This window comes from Podarcis vaucheri (assembly GCF_965113315.1).
Source record: "Podarcis vaucheri genome assembly, chromosome: 1".
Lineage (NCBI taxonomy): Eukaryota > Metazoa > Chordata > Lepidosauria > Squamata > Lacertidae > Podarcis > Podarcis vaucheri.
In genome coordinates, this window is record NC_138759.1 from 4,471,842 (window position 1) to 4,492,471 (window position 20,630).

At 43.5% G+C, this 20,630-nt stretch overlaps 1 protein-coding gene across 4 annotated transcripts in view; it reads left to right on the forward strand.

Annotated features, from left to right (window-relative positions):
• FERMT2 (FERM domain containing kindlin 2) overlaps window positions 1-20,630 on the forward strand; it is a 91,451-nt gene that overhangs the window by 7,729 nt on the left and 63,092 nt on the right. For all 4 annotated transcript variants that reach the window (XM_082217762.1, XM_082217763.1, XM_082217764.1 and 1 more), the window contains exon 3: window positions 14,090-14,323. In XM_082217762.1, the coding sequence (XP_082073888.1) occupies window positions 14,090-14,323 (234 nt within the window). The remainder of the gene's footprint in view (window positions 1-14,089; window positions 14,324-20,630) is intronic.

Sequence of the window (20,630 nt, forward strand, 5' to 3'; positions counted from 1 at the left end):
GGAATAAGGAAGACAGCTGTGGTTTATGATACTTTCTTTCTTCATTGTCATTCTTCCATCCCTCGTTTTAGACATTTTTTAGATTTTTTATTTCGGTGGAGCTTTTCAATCTTTAACCTTTTCAGCTGTTTTTCGTTGAACTTTTAATCCCTGCAAATCAGATAGATAGTCTGTTCCTTCAGTACCTTTCTGTTACTGGAAATCTGATGATAGCAAGCTCAAGTGTTTCTCTTAGGAATAAACGTGTGAAATTCAGGGCACAAGCATTCATTTAGTGGTGGATTTCTCTCTTTCCCATTAACGTGGGGGTTGGTGAGAGAAGGAAGGTTTATGAATAAAACACAAAGAAAATGCAGTGTTATTGATTTACCAGTTTTGCGCGCACTTGAGGTTTTACTGTAATGGAGGGAGTGCTTGCAGATTCATTGAGTTGAATCTGTAATGAACCTTCTATAAGCAACAGAAATAAAAACAATTCAGTCCAAATGGTCAGTATTGCAGTTTTTCCATTTAAAGTTGTTATAATTTCAATGAATAAGTCTTCAGTTTTCTCTGTTGCCTTTTATATAACTTCCTTTCATCACTCAGCCCTACCTCCCCCCCCCTCTTTAATTTGGATTTTTGGCTGAAGTCCATAGATGGCTACAGGGAGATCTGCATGCAAATTGCAGCTTTCTTTAACATTTCCCCAAATTCCCCTCCATTCTTCCACCCCTTCTGCATTGCAAAAGGCTTTTAAAGCTCCCCTGGGTATAAAATAAACAATTTGCATTGTTGAATAGGGGACTGTAGTTTGGGAAACTGAAACAGAAACCTCCACTGTGATATCCCCTTGGGGTGTCTGCATGTAACTGGGCTCCTTGATTAATATTTTGAATGAGGGGAAGCCAGCGTGATGGTCAACAGAAAAGAAAATGTACTTTGAAAGCACATACCTAGGAGTAAGCCTCTCTCTAAATATCCTAAGATTTACTTCTGAATATGCATAGGATTGTGCTGTTGATGTGACTAAGAGTCTGGCACTTCTTGCTATTTAGCAGAGCTTTTATTAAATCTCTTTGCTTGCTCTAAGCTAGCCTTCACCAGCCTGCTGCCTTCCAGATTGGACTTCAGCTCCCAAAACATTACACTGTAGTTTAAAATATATGGAGGGCGCCAGGTTAGAAAAGGCTGCATTACACTAGTATAGTGTTCTTCCTGCAGCTTACTGTGTGTATGATTAGAATTTTATTACTAATTAGTCTTAACTATTTTAGGTGGACAAAAATGTGCCCTTCAATGCCTGAGTTAAATTGAGTTTCAGATTCCTTGGTTTGTCAGCTGCTTGCTGGCATGGTTCTTTAGACTTGTGATTTAATGTGTCCGCTCTGATGTAAGCATCCTCTTGAAGGAAAACCCCCTCTTCTTAGGAAGTCACAGGCATGTGAATCTGGTTTGTCAAAGTAAAGGAGGAGGAACAAACGGGGACATGATAGCAAGCAGGCTTTAAATAAGGCAAATGACTCTGTATGCTAAGCATCCATCAGCGTCCTTTCCGAAGAGGAAGTGACACACAAGCTTTGGCACTCTCCTTACTCAGTTGGCAGGATTTGCAGCAAAGCACAATATCTAGCTGTTGACTTGCCCTTGAACATAAAGTATTTGCTATGCAGTGCCTGTAGTGAAATGGATTCCCCCCCCCCCAGTGAAAGGTTGCTTTTAAATAACTGGTCAAAAGCATGCTGTTTGATTTCGGGTGTTAGGAGGCAGGATGGTAATATTGAGACTTGTCAATGCTCACAGCTTCCCCCAACTGCCAACGGATGGGTTTGGTTTAACTGCTATAGATTTGTTTAGGACATAGAAACAGCTTCTTTGGATCAGACCAGTGAATGGTCCAAATGCTTCAAATTGGATCTGAATGGCAATTTCAACAGCATAAGATACTCAAGAGCAGTGTTTCCCAACCTTTTTTGGGCAAAGGCACACTTGTTTCATGAAAAAAATCTCGAGGCACACCACCATGCCAGATGGGGAAAGGCCACTTTTTACTTATGTAAAAAAAAAAAAAATAGTAACAGCATAGAAGGTAATGGTTAGGCTAGCATCCCTCTTCCAAATATGCTAGGTTTTTATTTGCAGGGACTGTTCTACATGGGAAAGCATTCAGCACTGTCATTCTCCCATCTGCCATCTGAATTGGTACTATTCTGGGTCAACTTACTCTGCTGCATGTGTAGATGAAAATGGCACCAAGTGTGGGGGAGGGGGCAGAACAGGTTTCAGATACAGGATATTAAGCATACACGTACTTCAGATTGAACTGGTTGCTTGCTTTGCAAGTTTTCATTTCCCAAATGACTGCCTTGGCAAGCGCAATACCTACCAGGCTCAACGCCGGTCTCGCGCTGCCGCTTCCCGCGCTCTCAAGGACCCAGGAGGAGGAAGGCGTGAAGGGAATCCCGAAGGCGCGAAAACCTCGCGCATGCGCAGGCCTTCCGCCTGCGACAGCCCAGTAGGCCGGCCGAAGCGAGCAGCGATGGGATGTGGGAGGGAGCTCGCTCGCCACCCCGCGTGTGCCTATGTGGGGCACGTTACAGCCCCGTGATGTCAGCGCCACACATGCAGCCAGGCAGGCAGATGGCGAGAGCCCCGCGCTGGGCGGCCTCTCCTCGCCGCCGCCGCCCCGCCTCTCGCCGCCCGACTCGCCCGCCTCCCTCCCACGGCACACCAGGCAACGTGTGCCGCGGAACACCGGTTGGGAAACACTGCTCAAGAGCTCTTCTCTGGCTCTTGGCTGTTTCTGTCTTCATTCCATTAATATTTATAAGTATTTTGATACCCAGAACATTGACATTATTAGTATGTCATTGATATTTACTGCATGGGTTTTTATTAAAAAGTGTTGGATGTATATATTTACATCTTGTATCCTGTCCACACACAATTCTTCGTGGTAGATTAGATTAAGAGAGTCTTGCCAAGATTGGTTGGCATCCTTCTGTCTCAGGACACAGTGGAAGAGTGCACCTTTGGGGTGAAGTCAGACTGTTGTAGAGTTACAGCACCTTCTGCTGTGGCTGTGGAGACTAATACGGGAGAGGCATGTTTCATTGCAGCTGGGGCAGATGAAGGCGTTCAGTTGTGCTGCTGCAGGTGTAGCATGACATTTCTTTCTGCACTCCTCCCAGCAGTCATTCCTCTTCTGATCACTGTTATAGATATACAACCTGACAGTCTGTCTCCAGGCACTATGGTCATCTGCAAGGGATTCCCACGTGGTGGGGTTAATGCTGCTAGCCTTTATGTCACGTTCGCAGACATCTTTGTAACACAAGAGTTGGTCTGCCAATGGACGTGGGGCCTGACGTCAGCTCCCTGTAGAACATGTCCTTGGGAATCCTGCCATCTTCCCTTCTGTGTACATGACCAAGCCAGCGTAGACGTCGCTGAGACAGGAGAGTGAACATCCTGGGAATGTGGACTTGGAAGAGCATATCTTTGTTTGAGACTCTTGTCTTGCCATGTGGTGCCCAAAATCTTCCTTATGCAGCACATGTGGAAGGTATTGAGGCATCACTCCTGGCCAGGTGTAAGTTGTCCATGTGTCTCTACTACAAAGCAAGCAGCATGCCCAACATGCACATCTGGTAGAGCATCATCTTGGTATTGGTTGTTAGCATCACATTCGCCCATAACTTTTTGGAGAGGCGAGGCATTACCGTAGCTGCATGTTGTGCAAATGGAAGATCTTGTGCACAGCTTTCGCTGATAGGACTGGTTAGGTGAACCTTGCCCACGTAGTACAGTCGTACCTTGGTTCTCGAATGGAATCCATTCTGGAAGTCTGTTCGACTTTCGAAAGCCAAGGCGTAGCTTCTGATCGGCTGCAGGGGCTTCCTTCACTCAATCGGAAGCCGCATCGGATGTTTGACTTCCAAAAAACGTTCACAAACTGGAACACTTCTGGGTTTGCGGCATTCGGGAGCCAAAACGTTTGAGTCACAAGGCGTTCGAGAACCAAGGTTCTGTACAAGCTGTTAGAAAGAAAATATTCATTTTGCCTTAAATAGTTCATTATGTCATTTAAAATGTACATTCTGTTACCATAACCTTGGTTTTCAAAATGGGACAATTTTTTTTACAATTAAATAGTAACAGGAAACATTTATAACTGAATTAGTCATTCAGGGGCTACAAGTTTAAAGGAAATACTCAGGCAGGGGTCATAGAAGTAGGATTTTTAAAATATTTTTAAATTGCAGGAGTCATATGACAAATAGTTTGCTCTTTTCCTAGCCCTTTCTGCTGCCAAAACTATTAGAGGGAATTCCTATAGATATCTGCTGTCTCTTGTTATCAGTTCATTTAGTTCTGTTTACTTCCAAGAGGACAGAACAGTTTATCTTGCTCCTTTCAAATTAACTGCATGCATAGAATAGAATAATCTTAGACGTTTCCTTACAAGAAGACAGAAACAGCACTGAGAACTGGTTTGGTCTGAAAGATTGCAGTCTTCTTAGCAATCCTAAAGTACTGGTTTTGTTATACCGCAGGCAGGAAACAGTTGGGTTGTAGTTTAGACCCAGCCCAAATCAGTAGCTTCCTCTTAAGACTGTGACTTTGTTGTTTCTATTTCCAGAGTTCCAGAGTTATTTATCCATAACTTTCTAGGGAACTGAGCCTATATTTTTTAAAAGGCTAATTTAATTGTAATTTGTTGTGGTTTATAGAACAGTTTCTAAAGAACGGTTGCTAAGCTGTTTGCGGGTTTCTGGCTTGGTTTGAGGGATCTTGAGGGCGGCTGCTGCCAGCAGCATCTTTTGGGTCCATTGCACGAAAAGTATACAGCCCACTCCCTTGGTGACTTTCGGCAATTCTTCTGAGCTATGAACTGCCCCTGGGGAACAGTATCTGCTCAAGTGAAAAGGGTGTTGCTTACCGTGAAAAACTGTCTGGCCTTCCTTTCAGCGACTATTGAAAAGCGAAGTGAGGGATTTCTAAGTAAAGGTACCCCTGCCCATATGGGCCAGTCTTGCCAGACTCTAGGGTTGTGCGCTCATCTCACTCTATAGGTCGGGAGCCAGCGCTGTCCGCAGACACTTCCGGGTCACATGGCCAGCATGACAAGCTGCATCTGGCGAGCCAGCGCAGCACACGGAACGCCGTTTACCTTCCCGCCAGTAAGCAGTCCCTATTTATCTACTTGCACCCGGGGGTGCTTTCGAACTGCTAGGTTGGCAGGCGCTGGGACCGAACGACGGGAGCGCACCCCGCCGCGGGGATTCGAACCGCCGACCATGCGATCAGCAAGTCCTAGGCGCCGAGGTTTTACCCACAGCGCCACCCGCGTCCCAAGGAGGCAAAAGCCAACGGCACCCGGTATTCCCAGGCGGTCTCCCATCCAAGTACTAACCAGGCCTGACCCTGCTTAGCTTCTGAGATCAGACGAGATCGGGCGTGTTCAGGGTAGTATGGCCGTAGACAGGGATTTCTACATCAGTATTATTAGGGGGAAATGAGCCCATGATGACCATTAATAAAGCAAATTCTTAGTTATTTGATTTATCATCTGTTGGAAATCTGAGGTGAGATACCCACATAGCTGAAGTTGCCCTCAACTCAAGTCATCATGAAGCAAAGTCTGAAATAGTTTACTGCTGTGGAAGATTAGGCTGGAAAATGATCTATACATATAGCTTGTAGGCTTTGCAGATATTTATTCAGATAGATACAAGTAGAAAGTACCGTATTTTTCGCCCTATAGGACGCACTTTTCCCCCTCCAAAAATGAAGGGGAAATGTGTGTGCGTCCTATGGGGGGAATGCAGGCTTTCGCTGAAGCCTGGAGAGCGAGAGGGGCCGGTGTGCACCAACCCCTCTCGCTCTCCAGGCTTCAGGAAGCTCTGCACAACCCTTGAGAGACCGGCTGCGATGGCTGCGCAGAACTGCCTGCAGTCCTGGGCTCAGTGCAGCTCTGCGCGGCCATCGGGAGCCAGGCGCGAAGTCCCGCCCGGCTCCCAATGGCTGCGCAGAGCTGCCTGCAGTCCCGGGCTCAGCGCACTTCTCCCCATCGCCAGCCCCACAAGCTCGGGGGACAGTGGGGAGGCGGAGCGCGCCTTCCCGCTGTTCCCCAACCTGGTTCTTCCCCCCCAAAAAAACTAGGTGCGTCCTATGGGCCAGTGCGTCCTATGGGGCGCAAAATACGGTAGCTCTGTTGCTCCAGCTTCCAGATGTAACACAGACTCCAACTCATGGACAGACTCACTGATTGTGCCTTAATCATTTATATAGAAGGCACAGGACCCTTGCAGCTGGCTTGGCTGACCTTTAATCTCTCATACATGGGGTAATTTGTGCCCATGGATGCAATCAACCCTTTCCTCTGTGTCCAGTTCCTCCAACATATTCTTCTCTATACTCACTACAGGTTACAATAGTATAGAAATAAAATTGCCACATAAAATATTAGAAAAGCAATGTTGGGAAATTGTGTTTATTATCTTAAAAATGTTCTAATCTGACTTCCAAATGCTTGTTCAACAAAAGCTTCAAATTGTCCTCTGGAAGATTGTTGGGCATTGGTAGAGGCCAAGAAAGGAAGAATTCAAAAGCTGTGGAACAAGCATCAAATGTTTGTTGCAAAGGCATGAATGACAGTGGCTGCATCAGACCTGTTAGAGGAGTCCTCAGCCTTGTGTCACTGTGTAGAAAGCTTTTGTGGCAATCATCCAGGAGCACTCAAGGTCTCTTGAGTCTGAGCCACTGAAGGGAAGGGGGCTGAGCCACATTGACGTTCCATTCCCAAATCCCAGGGCCTCTTGATGATGACTGCAGACAGAAGTTACTCTCATGAAAGGGTTAGCGGGGGGGGGGTGGGGTGGCTTTGGGTAACCTCCCAGTCAAATCTCATATAATAACTTTTAATGCCTCCAGAAATGGCAGCATATGATTTTCAGGGCAACTATTCTTCAAGTTTGTCTGAATGTCTGAAAGTTTAAAGACTATTTACAAAAACAATACAAATTGTATGAATGTTAAGAAATTGCATGACTTAGAAAAGTATAGTTCCAGCAACTCTTCTGAAAGATTTAGAAAATTAAGTGATATGCAAGAAAAGGTCAAAACTTAAAATAATATTATGCTCAACTTAAGTTTCAAATAATTGTTAAAATTAATTTAAGATTAGAAGTATAATATTTGAGAGGTATAAAATAAGATTTGAAACAAGATAATAATTTGCTGGTATCTTTATTATAGAGAATGCAGGGTAGGGAGATGTGAGGAAGTCCAGTTAGTTATATAAAGATATTATGAACAGTTGTTTTTTCTTCTTCTTCTTTTTTTCTTTTCTTATCTTTTTAATATTGTTTGTTGATATGTTGGTTATGTGCTTCTTTACTTTATGTTTGAAAATTGAATAAAATAATTTGAATGTATATCCCCATTCACTCTAAAATACGTACAAATACAATGGTACCTCAGTTCTCAAACGAAATCCATTCTGGAAGTCCGTTCGGCTTCCAATACGTTCGAAAACCAAGGAGCGGCTTCCCATTGGTTGCTAGAGCTTCTTGCAGCCAGTGGAAGCCGCGTTGCACATTCGGGTTCCGAAAAATGTTTGAAAACAGAAGCATTTACTTCCAAGTTTTCCGCATTCAGAATCGAAATGTACATTGACTGAGGCATTCGGGAACTGAGGTTCCACTGTACCTATCTGTATTTCTCTGCCTCTGAGAGAGGATCATACGGGGCTGGGGAAGAAGGCTGAAAGGTAGTGCAGTTAAGACTATGCAAGAACATTAGCATATAATTCTCCGTTTTTAAATATGCTCTTCACCAAATGAGGGGGGAAATTCTGTGCTTATTTCTTCTGCAGTAGTTTAAGATGCTGCTTAATTGAAATACTTTATTGTCACTTGTACAACTTGTATACAGTGAGATTACACAAATTAATTAACCAAATTAATGCCGAGTGACTACAAACAAACAATACCACCAACACTCTCTTCCAAAACAGAAGATGAAAAATGTAGTGGGGTGTGGAACTAGTGACTTTCCACATATTGTTGGGCTCTCAGCTCTCGTCAGTCTCAGCCAGCATGGTCAATAGTCAGGATATTGGGAGCTGGGAGTCCCAGCATCAACTGGAGCAGGGCAATCCAACCTCTCAGACCAAGCGGGCTGCAAGAGTACTTTGACACAGAACCTGGATGCCACTTAAATTTCCATATCATAAATTTAAGTGTTCACAATATAGGTAATAATTAATATAAAGATATGTAATTAAATATAATTAAGTGCACAATTAATAGATTTAATATCCTAAAATAGCATGACATACAAAGTAATGTCTGTTCCATGCTATCCCGAACCCCAAGCTACTACAGCTGGACAGAATCCTCCTACGCTGCTTGCGTTTCATTTCATTTTCTCTTTCCTTCCCTTCTGTACTGTGGTAGGGGAAAGAGAGCATGCCCTGCTCTGTTATCTATTAGTGGCAGATGGAAGGGGCTGATCAGAGCGGTCTTGACAGAACACCCACCCCCTCTACTCTAGGGTAAAGGGCTGAGAGGGCAGCTGTGCCATCATAATGTGTGCACATAGACAGGACAGACTGTACCCACAGTAGCTCTACACCTCTTTGAGTGGAGAAGGAACCAAGCAGTGGTTCAAGAGGGGCTTAAGACAAGCCCAAACCATCTCAGGGCTCAGCCCTGGAACAACTTCTTTCCAGTGGCATACGAAAGTGGGCTGTTTAGGCACACCAATATCTCCTTTCGCTTACCACCTGATAAATAACCCCACACAGAGGGGTGGAGGCTGCCAAGTTCACAGGGTGGGGCTTCCAGGGAGTCTTGTGCCTCCAAAGCCTTTGAGAGAAAACATGATAGCTCTGGACTGGCAAGCGAGTCCCATCCACAGAGAAGGAGCTCACACACTGCATTCTGTTGGCTCCTCGTCTTTGCTGAGAAGTGCATTCAGCAGGCGCACCAATTCACTGAAGAGAGAGACCCACCTTGCTTTTTTTCCCTCCCTCCATGTGGAAAATCCCTCTGTTTTTTAGTTCCTTCCCTTCCCTCCAAGTTTGTCTGCCATTGCCAGAGACCCGCGTTCCGCTGCATCAGATACCGTAGCTGCCACTGAGGCAGGCAACCAAGGCTTTGACTGAAATAGGCAGTGTGTGAACCGCCACAAGGTAGACTGCGGGTGGCGTTGGCAGCAAAGCAGCAGGGGCTGAGGAGAAGAGCGACTTCCAGGGCACATGCTTCAGTATGGAAAACACAGATATATAAACTAATCACCAAATGGCACCTTAAGCCTAGATTACAGTTGCCACAACAGTCTGTCTAGTTGCCATTCTCCTCCCCTCCCAGAGGGTTGATGTTCATTTCATTTCTATACTGCTTTAAATCTCAACACAGTTTACAACACATTAAAACATCAAATAAAATGATCTAGAATAAAACTGGCAAGAAATCTCCACAGATCGGCCAGCACACTGTCGTGCACCAGCGTCTTGGTGCTGGGGCATGTGGGGGTGTGCATGGCAGCAGAAAACGCAGCTGCACACCAGCCAAATGGTGGAGATGTCAGTCGCCAAACCTGGCAACAAGACATATTCACTTGGCCGTAATTGGACATGCTCCCAGAGCCCAGGGAATTCGGAACATTGGCAGGCTTTATTACTGTACAGGTTGCAAAATTTGCCTTGGCTACAAGTAAGTTGAGAGCTAGGCACCAAGACAAGTATCATAAGGGGGAGTGTGAGAAGTGGAGTGCGTAACTTACGCAGGCTTTCTCCAACAACTTCTGCTGCTGTATATTTCTTCTAATTACTGACATTGTTGTCAAAGGCCACCAAAAAAGGCCTCGCAAGTCTCATGTGGCCCATAGGCCATGTGTTGGACCACCCTGACCTTGCGATTGTGTGTCTGCCCTGCTAAATTTCGTATTCTCCAACCCACCCATTTTCAGGACCAAAGTACAAGCATTCTGAACTCTTAAAAAAATCCAAAGTTAATTCTTATCTCGTGTGTCTCCTATTTATGACTCTTCCATTTGCTGTGCTGATAACATTTTCTTTTAAGGAATGTGTGTCTCCTTCAAGTATCCCTACTTGGAACATTTTCTCCTAACTTCATTTAAGTCAGCATGACTACTTGTGATCAAGCTATGAGCTTTGGAGAGAGTAGAATGAAATGTAAATCAGCAATGTTTTGTTGGATGGGTGGCTGGATATCATAGAATGGAATGACTGGGGCTGCTACTTGCATTCCTAAAAACATAGTTAGCAACTGTTATTATGGTCTGGAAATGCACCCATACTGCTTTGTGTGTCAAATGCCTCTTAAAATAAAAACCCAGTGAACAAAAACTAGGCATTCTAATGCAATAAATTATGTTTGGTGTGTATTAGAGTATTCGGCCTTGTAAGGTATGTCAGTATTAGCCTCAATGGAAGGATGAGAGGTTTGTTTATGGCCATCTAATGAACTCATTCCAAAGGCAAGATTAGAACTATAGACTTCTTGGTTCATGAACCAGCCTCTGCCACTATGCAACAGTTGAAGTTGGTTCTGTGCTCTTCAGTGCCTTGAAATAAGGCATTCAGATGCCTCATCCAGTTGAGACTTTCCGGTTCCCTTTTCCCACTGAAAATTTGTAGTGTTCTGGCTTAGAGAAAAGTTTATAAAGATCCCTTGCGCTTTTAAATGGAAACATGGCATTAATGGTTTTTAAGTAGCAGAACTTAAAGGGAGCTTATGAGTGTTGGAGACTTGTTTTCTTTTGGGTTGAAATTCGGTTGCCCATGGGTACAGAAACGGGGGCATTCTGTATTGCAGTTGGGTATTGGAAAAGCTAATGCACGAAAACTCCTCTAGATATGGACATCTATACTATCTTGATCTGGAACTGGGAGAAACAAACCATGAAGCTTGGCTTGGAATTACATGTGAACCAACATTCATGGTTTGTTTATCTCCATGCAAGCTGATTAGTAGAGGCCAAGGCATAGTACGGTACTTGTTTTTCATTTGGGACAAACTAGGAATGTTGGCCTCACGTAAAGCTAGGTCAAGTCTTGTGGTTTGTTTCTCCCAGCACTGGACAAGACAGAGTGAAGTGTAGTATACATTTGAGAAGTATGCACCAGCATTTAGCTCACTTACAGTAAGCAATGGTTTCTTTCCTACTGTGGCTTACTGTAAGATATGTTCCAGCCCAATGTCTGTTACGTCTGTACGTGGGCCATTGTATACCAGTAGTCTTGGAAACAATTATCATAGAATGCTTGGAAATGGTGAATTTAGAAGTTTGTATTTGTTTTAGATCAAACTGCTCTTGAGGACGGCAATCTGGAATCTGCCACATATATCTAAACCTGAAGCAGCAGAAGTGCTGGTGATGCAGAAAGCTTGTTTCAGTGCCAAGACCATTCCTCCACCCTCAGTGTTTTTCAGAGAAGCAGAAGTTTGGCCCACAGTTCATCATAGTCATTTGACAGAATTCTCTGAGAGCAGCCAAGCCTCGTTGCAAGCTGCATGCTTTTCTATATTTGGTTTTGTTTAATTTGATGGTAGAGTATCCTGGCTGCCACTCCTGATGTCCAGCTATATTGCACCAACAGAACTTGCTTCTCTTTCTCTTTAAAGAATTTGTTGTTTTTATGATGTCAGTGCTTTGATGTCTTTAGAACCAACTGTGCCTTCCCTTTTCCTCTCTGCCCAAGTTAAGCTTTTCAGAAAGATCATGTGTTTCTCAATAATTCTAAAAATGTTTTCTTGTTAGGAAGTAGAATCTTAACTGCTTTATATTTCTTATGACCTTTAATTTAGCTGCTGTGGTGGTGTAACGCCTTCACTGTGTCCCTTTAAACAGTTTCTTGTTCTGTGTGTAGATAAGCCCTTCCTCTCTTATCATAGAGCACTTCTTACTTTAAATTTGCAAAGGATTCTGATGTTCCTAAGCCAGAGGTTTTCAACCTTTTTGAGTCCAGGCAGAGCTTGTAGCCAGGGCTGCTGCAACAAATAGCCATGCAAGCCTTTGGGAGGCAGAGACATGAGAGGGCATCAGAGGAGGGGATGCAGCACCCCTGACCATCCTTCAAGGCACCCCAGGGTGCCACAGCACACAGGTTGAAAACCACTGTCCTAAGCCATTAAATAGCTCTGAGCCAGGGTTGCATGCACTTGGTTAAAACTCGTTGAAAAGTAATTCAAAATCTGCATTGGGCAAAGAAAGGTTCTGTGGGTTGTAGGGGCGGTTTTCATACTTTGCCATAATTCCAATTTTGTTAGCTAAGGCAGAAGCAAGAAGCCTTGGAAGGCAACAACCACTAGAAATCCTGTTTGGCCAGCTTTCATCAAATGCTCCCACACATTTTCAAGCAGCCATCATGAATAGAAACTTTTTATACTAATGAAAGCTGAGATTTTTAGGACGTTGAATTATGTGCCAAACATGGAATTGTGGTACAGCCATACCTCATGTTACGTCCACTTCATGTTACTTTCTTTCAGGTTACATCCCGCGGCGACCCGGAAGTACCGGAAAGGGTTACTTCCGGGTTTTGCCACATGCGCAGACACGCAAAATGATGTCACACACATGTGCAGAAAGGGCGAATTGCAACCCGCGCATGCACACAGGTTGCGTTCTTTTCATGTTGCGAACAGGCCTCTAGAACAGATCCTGTTCGCAACCAGAGGTACCACTGTATACGCTCAGCGCTGCCCTTAGAATGCTACCATTACTAGCCAGTTGCCTGGTAGTTCCCTCACATAGCTCAGCTGTGCTCTGTAGTGTCCTTGGGAAACTGCCATCAGCCAACAATGGTTCTTAAATAAGAGATCAAATGTTAGACCCCTTAAATAAGGAGGACAGGTCCTATTGGCAGGCTGTGAGCATTTGCGTAAAATGAATTTACATCGTCACACATCTATATTTAGTTTTGTGATTGGGTTGTTCGGATCAGTGGCTAGGAGTCAACTAATGAGTCTTATTAGTGGAAGCACACACAGGCACATTAACCAATGGTGGTTCCTGCCCCATCATGTCCTCACTGCCCTATCAGAATTGAAAGGGAGAGGGGAGAGAATCTGGAGAAACCCTAGAACAGTGTTTGTGGGGCGTGGGGTGTTCATTTTTTCTGGCAAACAAAAAAGCTTGCGTTGATGGAACAATTATATCACTACACTAAATTCCACCCAACCTGTTTTTAATCTGGCTGAGTAGATTATTGTAAGAATTTGGGTTGGCAACGTGCTATTGATATCCCACCTCTGTTCCATCATGGAACTCAAAAGTGGTGTATTTGGGGTTGTAGCCAGGCTCTGGCCAAACCCAGACTAGCTTAGATTCACAACACCACAGTTTGGAAATAAGTTATGCAACTTTCTATGTTAAAATGTGCAGAATTACTTTGGAACAAGTTACCTTTATGCTGTAATAAATGAATCTTGAAACATGAACCTGGTAAGACCGATAAAGGCTTTGATGTGCCAACCTCACTTCCTTTTGAACATCTCTTTTGCAAAGACTCACCTTTTTCACAGCCAATTATCTAATGTAAGCTATTCTTCTGAGGTTGAAAAATGCACTGGCAAGCACCACCTTACCTTTGCATATGGATAGACCTGCACAAATATATTCAGAATATTTATTACATGCTAATAAGTACTTCCGGAGGGGGGCAGAGGGATGAAGTTTTGCTTCATATAATTGTTTTCTGGGCTGAAGGAAACTGAATTCTTGTGTCTGGACCCGATACTAGTTTTGTTCTCTGGGTCTTGTGTACATGACCAAATAGTATTATCATTGGATGAGCTGAAATTATTACCTCTTTTGGCCTTATCTGCTGCTTAGCCACCTTAAGAGTAAATGTTCAATAATGCAGCTTCCAAATAGTATATTAGCACTTATATGACTTCAAGCTGTTTGAAGAATAACTGTCCTAAAAAATAAAAATCAGTACCATTTAATTATCACTCTGTAGAAGTAACAGCTTATGACTCTGTAGCCAAAGAAATATTTCAGTAACCTGTATAGACTGAATTCACTTGATTTTTCTGTTTGTTTCCTAATCTTTTTATCTTTGCTGTCCTAGACGTCAAGAAAGATTGGTCCGACCACGCCTTGTGGTGGGAAAAGAAGAGAACATGGCTCCTTAAAACTCACTGGACCTTGGATAAGTATGGAATACAGGCAGATGCCAAACTACAGTTTACTCCTCAGCACAAACTCCTCCGACTTCAGCTCCCCAACATGAAGTACGTGAAGGTGAAAGTGAACTTTTCTGATCGAGTCTTCAAAGCTGTGTCTGACATCTGCAAGACCTTCAGTGAGTATCTGCTGGTTATGGAGCCAAATGTTGCCTCTTCATGTGTCAAGTAGCTTGCGGCAGTCGTTCTTGATACCTGTTCCGTAATGCGATAGTTATCTGAAGCATCAGCTTTCTAGCAAATGCAGATTAGCCTGCTTCCTCTGGATTGATTCTTCAACTTCCTAAGGGTTTATTATTGCACGTGGCCCTTGTGAAAATAGGAAAGAAAAACTTTTGGCTGGTGGAACTAGTAAAATACCAGTCAGACAGTGGGAATCTGTCAGTTATGCACAAATATATTTACTACTTAAGGAATTTATACCACACAGATTAATAAAATACCCAGAGCAGCATACAACACTTAGAAACACATTTAAAACATACAAATTAAAACCATGCAGAAATATAGCAAAGAAAAACATAAAATCATTGGGTGCAGCACAAAAACAACAAATCCAGCCAAGGTCAGATATATATATTTTTTAAAACTCCTTGCCTTTAACCAGTAGGCACCAGGTGAGGCTCCCTTGAGAGAGCATTCCATAGGGCAGTTCCACTAAGAAGGGCTTCTCCCAGGGTAACCCCTGGCAAACATCATATGAACCTGGAACAGGAACCCTTGAGGATCTTGGTTGTGAGGGCAGGTACATGTGGAGACAGGTGGTGCATCAGGATCCTACAAAGATCTGAGATAGTGAAGCGGACTGATGTCATGGGTACTGCTGGTTCAAAGACACTAAAGAAGGGGAAAGCAGTGTTATTTCCCCTATGCAGCTTGTACAATGAAGGAACATTGTGGCAGGCGAACAGTTGCATGGCTCTCCAGACATTCCTCTTCCTCTTGGCTTCCTTATGGTACAGCCCCAGACACTTGGAATTTGTTATACAATTTAAAATAGAGTTTATTGGGGGTTTGTGTCCTTGAAATTGTGGTTTAATATGTGGATTTTTCATTGGCTTGGTAAAGGAATGTTCATCCTGTCAGCATCCCATTGAAATCTGGCAAACACGTCTGGTTTCTTGTTTTGTTTAAATGGTTTTGATATACTTGTGGACGATATCTCCCATCGGCTGGAGCTCAGTTGGCGCCTTAGTTTCCAAGGAGTTGGGAGAGCTTAAATGGAATGGCAGAGGCTTGAGGAAAACTCCTGTGTAGAGGCTAAATCAACCTCCAGAAGGAACAGGGCCTTCTCTGTGGCCATTCCTAGACCTTTCTCACAAGAGAGTTGCGTTAGGCTTTGTCCAGAAAGATTGCAGGGATGGGGTGGAAGACCATTCTTTTTTAGAAAGGTGCCCTTATACAAAATATTCCATGATTTGGAGTATAAAAGTTGCTGTAAGTTCTTTGAAAGACATAAAACATGCTAATAGTGATAATAGTACATTCCAGAATGGACTTGCCTTCATTGGAGGTTTTTAAACAGAGGTTGGATGGCCAGCTGTCAGGGATTATTCAGCGGTGATTCCTGAATTGCAGGGGGCTGGATTAGATGACCCATTGGCGATCCCTTCCAGTGCTACCATTCTAGGATTCTCTGTAACTTGGAACGGTGTTATATTAAGCACACAATTATGTGTATGAGGCATTAGGAGAGTGGTACATGTTGTGCTCCTTCTGGGGTAGTTTGTAGAGTGACTGCGGCAACCTAGGCAGATGGACAGTGTTGGTTAGAGCATGATGATGATAATGCCAAAATTGCAGGTTTGATCCTTGTATGAAACAGCTGCATAGCCCTGCATTGCAGGGGTTGGACTAAATGATCCTCAGGGTCCCTTCCAATTCTATGATTCTATGGTGATGATGATTTGTCCACCTTTGGTCCCCACCCTGCACTCCGCTCACACCTGTGGCTCCAAGAAGCTGTCAGTGGGCTGTCACTAGGAAACTGCTGGCCAGCTAAACCAGGTGAGGGTAGATGATGGATCTCAAATCCTCAGTGAGTTAGGGACTTCTGCTGCATGCGAAGACAGGCTCTAGTGAATGAGACCAATAGTGGGATCAATAGTCAAGAAGGTGGCTTCTGTACATGCTGTAGAGGGAAGTGGGGGGCACATGGGGCTCATCGGCCTGAGAAGGTAGCCCATCTAGGAGAAGGACAACTCTGATCCTAAACCTACAGTGGCTTGCTGGTATCTTCGGAAGAAGAAAAAGCTAAGGTAGGCTAATCCCGAGTGGAGCCCATAAGATGGTGGGATGGCGTTTTGTATGCCTCCTTCCACCAACACCTGCAGCCAAGTTGGTGCCAAACATATTGCTGTGCTTTCCTTTGGACCACATCATCAAGGCTGAGCGTGGGGTCTTGATGTCTGGGCAACCCAGTTACAGATAGGTAGCCGTGTTGGTCTGCCATAAGTCAAAATAAAAAAAATTCCTTCCTGTAGCACCTTAAAGACCAACTAAGTTAGTTCTTGGTATGAGCTTTCGTGTGCATGCACACTTCTTCAGATACGTGTATCTGAAGAAGTGTGCATGCACACGAAAGCTCATACCAAGAACTAACTTAGTTGGTCTTTAAGGTGCTACAGGAAGGAATTTTTTTTATTTGGGCAACCCAGGACATCCATACACACTTTGGTGCTGTTAACGCAGTGGTTTGACTTAACCTCCGGAGGAGCACTCCATTGTCTCTCAGTACAGACGGTTGCCAACAACAATTATATAAATCAAAAGTTAATCGATAGGGCACCTTTCCTTAAACTAATAGTAGTCATTGTGGTTCCCGCCATGCTGGCTGGGGCTGTTGGAAGTCCAACAACATCTGGAGGACACTGTGTTAACTACCACTGTTTTAGTTGGACCCTGAGATAAAACATTTTGTGAATCTCTGTACTTTTGTCCATTTACTGTATTTATTTTTCCCAATTTGAACTATAAAATTGTGGTTTTCTTGAGTCAAAATGAGAGTACCCCTAAACATTTTTTAAGAAAAAAAGCACTGCCTGTATCCTTTGCATTTTAGACTGAAAAAATCCCCTTATTTGAAGGTACTGGAAGATTGGGAACTGGTCATAAGATGTACTGACACTAAAGGCAGATTATGAGGATGCTGTGTTTATAAGAAAAATGGCTCTCAAAAGGCCATTCTTTTCCCATAGATCAAAGCTGCCCAACTTGTTGTCCAAGTGTGGTGTAGTGGTTAGGAGCGGTAGTCTCGTAATCGGGGGAACCGGGTTCGCGTCTCCGCTCCTCCACATGCAGCTGCTGGGTGACCTTGGGCCAGTCACACTTCTTTGAAGTCTCTCAGCCCCACTCACCTCACAGAGTGTTTGTTGTGGGGGAGGAAGGGAAAGGAGAATGTTAGCCTCTTTGAGACTCCTTAAAGGGAGTGAAAGGCGGGATATCAAATCCAAACTCTTCTTCTTCTTCTTCTTCAAGTTCAAATCTTTTTGACTCAGAGTTCAAGCTAAAGCTGCCTTAGCTCTTTAATGTTGCTGGCCTTTGTTCTTTTTTGTTGTGCTGGTTTTGGTGAAATCCTTGTTGATTTGATTTGTCTCTTTTATTGGATGGTGTGTGTGTGTTTAAATTATTATGAATATTGGTGAATATAAATATTACAAGTTTAATTTAAAAGATTTATACCCTGCCTTTAACTGGAATGATAAGGCAGTTTACAACAGATGTTAATAATATAATATGAAATCTGATTCATAACACACATGTGCATGCACACATAAGAAAACGTCGTAAGAAGAGGCTCACTGGATCAGACCAAAGGTCCAGCTAGTTGAGGCCAGTTTGTGTTCTTAACACTGTGCTAAATATGTGGGTGTTTAGGTCGGTCACACACTTCCTCAGCTACAATTTATTCTAAAAGATCCTGCCCTTCATCCAGGTTTTGCTTTTTAAAAAGCTATTGAGAGTGCCTTAGTACCAAACTAGATGTGAATTAGACAGCATGCAAGGGTGAGCTTTTAATCAGGATTGCAGTTTGTGAGATTGAGAGTGGAATCCTTCCTTCCCCAGTTGCAATCTCATTGAAAATCTCCCGCCCCTCCCCACCAGGAAAAGAGCTCCCATTGATACCAGTGAAAATCTCACAGCCCTCCCTGCTTTTAAATTAACAACAACAACAATGCCTATAAATACTTTCTAATTATGTGTTTCACATCCTTGCCTCTAGTTTGGCCCTCTGTCTTGCTACAGAAGCTGTGCTGATCAATTTAAAGTTACATACTGTTGAATTCTTCTTTTACTATGTCAAATTTCTACTTTGGGTTCCTTGTCAGAAGCAAAACACCATTCGTGCCTCATGTCTAATAACCTTTACTAACACGCCCATCCATGCTGAGTTCCAGGATCTCTGTTGAACCATAAATTGGGAGCATCCTTAATCAAACAAACTTCTGTTTATATGTAGAGAAAGAGAATTCTTACCTACTCAGTGCTGCAGGGAAAAGAAGGGCATGGGGAAGAGAGCATGAATACAAGTGGGCAACCTGTAGCGCCCACATGCAGCCCTGAGGCTTTATTTGTAGCCCATGGATTCTTGTTAAAATTGGCTATTGGAATTTGCTCCCCCTCTACTTTATTAGTAAGATAAGAGTTGCAGATAAGAGTTTGAATATGCAAAGAGAAAGATTTCTGAGTGCGCAACCCTGCCCATAGCATTGTTTTTCAGTCAAACATTTTGATTTAGTGTTAACAGACCACAGCAACACTTAACTTTGTATTATCTGCCTAATTGTGTGCATAGTGTCTTCTGAGCGATGTTGGTGTCAGTATTGTCCAGCCTTATTTAAATAAAGGCCAGTTCTGAAGTGAAAACTAAGTCAGAGTTTGCAACCGGAATCTTGCAACTTGAGCTTTGTTATAATCAATCTTTTTTTGCTTTTAAAATAAAAATGGATAACTCTTGGCTGACCTATTTCTGTCAAGAGGCAGGAAGTGAGCCACTGTAAGCAAACGTATTATAGCATCAAAGTGATAGCCACAAATTGGAGAATTAATTTAAAAGCATGTAGTATTATTGATGATTGATTTTAAAATGTCCTTCCAGTTCACGTTAGATCATTTCCCATACTGATTCTGAAGGCTGGGGCAAATAACAAGCATGAACCCATTGATACAACAAAATTGCACTTTATTAAAATGCTTCCTTTAAGAACTACAGCAACCCTAGACACACTGAGTCTAGAAAGCCAGATCAAAAGGAGGTCTTACTACTCTTCCAAAAAGTGTGTGTGCAGATTTAGCAGGTGGGAATCCACCAATTTCTTTCGGGGAGGAGGGAGAAATAGAGGGGAGCAGTCAACAAGATTTTTCTTTGTTGTTCTGAATTTGGCACAGCAGTATCATTAAGAAGACTGCCTCAAAAGTATGTTGGGCCTAACCCTGTCCACATGCTGAGATAATATTATGTGGCTGTTCTCTGGATATCCTATCTTTGGGAATGAGGCAGGTGTAACTGAATTGGATTGGAACTGCTTTAAGCTACTCTGGTGTGTTTGGTCATTTGTGTTTGCAATACAGTGAACCCTCCGGATACGAATTAAATTTGTTACGGCGGTCCGTACTTAACCCGAAAAGTCCGTAATTGGAGGCGTCGCTGCTGCGTGCACACGTGGCGCAATAGAGCGCTTCTGCGCATGCGTGCGCAGCAAAACCCAGAAGTATACACTTCCGGATTTGCCGCGTTCACAACCCAAAAGTTACGTATCTAGAGCGGTACGTAACTCGAGGGTTCACTGTATGTGTTGTGATACTTGTGGAAGTCTTGACTGAGTGTTTTTAAATTGCTTAATTTGCTATGTGCCTTAAGATCATCATGTTATAATTGCTATACAGTCCAGTGGTACCTTGGGTTACAAACGCTTCGGGTTACAAACTCCGCAAACCTGGAAGAAGTACCTCGGGTTGAGAACTTTGCCCCAGGATGAGAACAAAAATCACGCGGCAGTGGCGGAAGGCCCCCTTAGCAAAAGCGCGCCTCAGGTTAAGAACGGTTTCAGGTTAAGAACGGACCTCCGGAACGAATTAAGTTTGTAACCCAAGGTACCACTGTACTTAAATTTGAGCAGAGGTAGGGAGCCTTCATCTCCCCACCCCTGATGTAAATACAGAAAGAGAATTTCATTCTCAAGGGAAAAGTGAAGTATGTGTCTGTGGCATTTTGTGCGATATTAAACATTTTAGACTTGACTTCTCTTGAGCTTAGCATATTATTTCTCCAGCAATCCTTACAGCAGCCATGAGAATATGTATTGAACTCTCATTCAAAAGTGTGTGCTTGGTGTAATTATTGCGGTGTTAATGGATTTGGATGATGGGACTGAGGCAGGGAGCTAGGGGCTTGCCTCAAGACATCTAGCAAATTTTACAGCCGAA